Raw genomic sequence first — 3,784 nt, 5'->3', positions numbered from 1 at the left:
TAGGCTCTCTCTTGCCCTTTTGAAGTGAAGCCTTCTCCTTCCAAAAAGTTTCGGTCTGGCTCGTCTTTCTCTCGGCGAGCAGGCCCCAGCGGCAACTCCTGCATTACTTACCAGCCATCGGTCTCTGGGGAGCACAAGGCACAAGTGACAACAAAGGCGGAAGTGGAGCCAGGTCAGCGCTAGGGCTGGGGTCCCCATGTGATTGGGTGCTCCCTCCCTTTCTTCTGAGCCTCTCTACTCCCATTTCTGTCCAGGAAAAGCCTCATTGCTATGTACTTTCCTCTGTATTTCCCCTATCATATTTCACTTCTTTTTTATTGATTTTCTTCCTTTCTTTTTTTCTAGACGTCCACCTCGGTCGTCCCGATGTTTTACCTCAGACTCCACCTTTGGAGGAAGTCATTGAGGGCTCGGCTCTTCCTGACCCCAGTTTCTCACCTGTAGTTGGAGAGACTTTGCAAATGCTAACTACAAGGTTGGTTCTTTGGCCCCATTTTCCATATAATCTTCTCTTTCTCTTCCCCCAGGTCCTGGGGAACCTCCCTGGTTCACTTTTTCAAAAGATCATTGTTTGTCTTTTGCTCCTTTCACTAGATTTGTGTAGCTTCACCTTCCTAAAACTCACCTATAGCTATTTGGAAAAGTTATCAATATCTCTATAGCTTTATGGGGTAATAAGCCTTTCTGTGCATGCTTTTATGGTATCCAGTCAAATGGTCAGCTAACCTTTCATCGTCTGAGTTAAATGAGATTTTTTAGTTTAGGATTTAAGGCTAGAAAAATTTTTGAGTGGTGATACAGTGAAAAGTCAATCTTTCAAAAGGACCCAGAGTAAAGATCATGACTTAATTGTGTTACCTAGTATATTAATTAATTAACTATTGCATTGTAATAAATTACCCCAAAATGTGGTGGCCTAAAATAAATATTTATCAAAGTTTCTGTGGGTCAGTAATCCAGCTTATATGGGTTATCTGGCTCTCAGTTTCTCATGAGATGGCAGTCAAATCTGGGCAAGGGTCTTATCTGAAGGTTCAGATGGGAAGATCAGCTTCTAAACTTATTTATCTGGTTACTGGCAGGATTCAGTTTCTGTGGATTGCTAACCAGGAGGCTTTATTTCTTACCTGGCTGTTAACTGGGGGCCCTCTTCAGTTCTTTGCTATGTTGGCCTCTTCATAGTACAGTTCATTATGTGGCAGCTGGGTCCCTCATAGTGAGTAGGAGACCATCTGCTTAAAACAGAAGCCATATTCTTTTTGTAACCCAGTCTCAGAATTGACACATCACATCACCTGTGCTACATTTTGTTCAATAAATGCAGCCCACGCTCACTAGGACAGAATTACACAAGAGTATTGAAACCAGGAATTAGGGATCTTTGGGAGCCATCTTAGAAATTGCCTGTCACAGTCTGCCCCTCTGGTCCGCAGTGACTGACATCCCTTGATACGCAAAGTACAGTCACTTCTTCTAAGGTCTCCAGAAGGCTCATTCCATTACGTCATCACCTCTGAGTCCACAATTTTGTTACCAAATCAGTCCCAGGTATAAGTGAACTTCTGGAGTATGTAGTTCCTTACGCACGGCTGGAGCACATCCCCTGTCAACCTGTGGATCTGTGAAACTAGAGACAAATTACCTTCTCACACACCTAGTGTCCATGGGTGGGACAGGCATTAGATCACCACTGCATACAGTTCTTTCCAAAAGGGGAGAATGGTAGACACAGAGTCACTGATTGATTAGCTATTCTAAAATCTAGGAAGGGTTGACTTTTTAAATCAGGTCATAAAATGTGGGAATAATTCTCCATGGTTCTTGGCTCAACCCTCTGAACTTTTGACTTTGTTTTCTGAATCTTCCTTTTTCATGAAAGCTAGAATGTGTTTAAAGCTGAGGAGTTTTTCTAGCCTGCTTCTTTCTAATAGAAATTTGGAGGTCTGGAGGTCTCTTCATTTTGTACTATTTCTGTGTGAGCTAGCAGTGTTTCTACTGATAAAATTTCCTTAAAGAGTTTATGAACTTACTATGAAGTATATTGAGATTCACTCCATTAAATACTCAAAGGTTTCTTCTTGATAAGGTTTAAACTCTAGAGACCCCCTTTTTTACCCCCCCGCTGGGGGATATGAGACATACCCTTGATCTTTTGAACAGCCTTGTATGACTGAATAGTGCTCTAATGTGCCCACCGTTTATTTTTCTGAGGTTTTAATACAGTGTTTAACAGTCATGCCCTTAGCTTCATTTTCTGGGCAATTTCCTGGATTTGAATGATCCTTGCTTAAGCGCCATTTCTTAGTTTTAGCATCATTTACTTTCCAGAAGTTCAGAGTTTCCAAAAATTTATCCAGTCCTCATTTCTTTTTAACGGCCCTTCCCTTAATTTACTTCTCTTCTCTCATGTTTTTCTATAAGCATCAAGGAGAAACCAGCTGGTACCTTTGCATGGAAATCTCCTTAGCTAGGTGACCCACTTCAGTGGGCACATAATCTACTTTTCAGAGGTGGGTGGTTTAAGGTTTTGGCCACAGGGCACATGCATTCACCAGAGACAGAAAGTGAGAAATAACCCCCAGGTGGATGGTCACAATGCAGTCTCCTCTCCTCTTGGGATTTTTGGGCACACATGCACACATGTCCGGTTTTAGTTTCAAGCCACCAGGTCCTGGACACCAACCACGGTCAGTTACTTTTCACATAACTGTAGATGACACCGTTGCTAAACTTTGTGCTACTACATGACAGGAATTACCTTTCCTTCCATTTTAAATCCAAAATTCTGTAAATAGCCTATTCAAAACACATTTTTAATTTTGCATTAGGTACGTATACTTGCTAGAGAGAGATGGGAAGGGGGGGAGAGAGATAAGAAAATTACTTCCCCCTCCAGAGGGATCACCACACCCCAGTACCTTCTTTTTCATTCTCCTCTCGGAGAGAAAAACACATGCCCAGCATGTTTTGCTCCAGATCCAGGACTTGAACCACTCCATCAGCCATGTGGGATTCATCCACCTTCACTGCCACTCCATTGGCTGGCCCTATTCAAGACACTTTAAAATTTTCACTAAACTCTTCTCAAATCCTCTCTCACATTTTACGTTTTTGTTACAATAGCACCTCACTTCCAGGTATAAAAATCTTTATTATTTATTGTGTGTAACAAATTACCCCAAAATTTAGCAGTTGGAAACAAGAATTTTCTCAGTTCTGTGGCTGAACCTGATGCCTTTGGCTCTGAGTCTCCTAGGAGATCACAGTCAGCTGTGAGCCTGAAAGCTCGCTGAAGGTGGGTCAGCTTCTGAGCTCACTTAGGTAATGGTTGACAAGATTCAGTTCCTTGGAGGTTACCGGCCCTGTGAACTCAGTTCTCTATCACACTGCCCCACCCACAGCGTATCTCAAAGTATAGGAGCCAGCTTCCCTCAGAGCAGGCAAGCTAAAGAGTTTGCATCCAAAAGGAAGCTACAGTCTTTTTGAAACCTAGTCTTAGAATTGCTGTTCATCAGTAGAGAATCACTCAATGCAGCCCATACTCAAGAGGAGATAATTACGCAAGGGCACAGATATCAGGAGACAGGGATAATTGGGAATAATCTTAGAAGCTGCTCACTACCCCCTAGAGATTGAAAGGAGAGGAAGGTACTAGGAAGTATTTTATAATACTCAAGAAATGAATGTTATTTAAAACAGTGTGCTTTACTGGCTATCTGTCTCTCTGGCGAGAGCACACACCCTATAGCAAAAAAAAAAAAAAAAAAAAAAAGTTGTGTTCAAA

At 42.1% G+C, this 3,784-nt stretch overlaps 1 protein-coding gene across 1 annotated transcript in view; it reads left to right on the top strand.

Moving 5' to 3' along the window:
- Positions 1 to 3,784, top strand: part of PIP5K1A (phosphatidylinositol-4-phosphate 5-kinase type 1 alpha) — a gene marked incomplete in the record, with an annotated part of 78,924 nt that overhangs the window by 46,223 nt on the left and 28,917 nt on the right. The window contains 2 exon segments of the mRNA XM_027768303.1: positions 26 to 172; positions 346 to 475. Coding sequence (XP_027624104.1) covers positions 26 to 172; positions 346 to 475 — 277 coding nt within the window.

Source organism: Tupaia chinensis, unplaced genomic scaffold (assembly GCF_000334495.1).
Source record: "Tupaia chinensis unplaced genomic scaffold, TupChi_1.0 Scaffold145814_1, whole genome shotgun sequence".
Lineage (NCBI taxonomy): Eukaryota > Metazoa > Chordata > Mammalia > Scandentia > Tupaiidae > Tupaia > Tupaia belangeri.
Note: the sequence above shows the minus strand (reverse complement) of the source record. Positions and strands in the feature narration are given on the sequence as shown.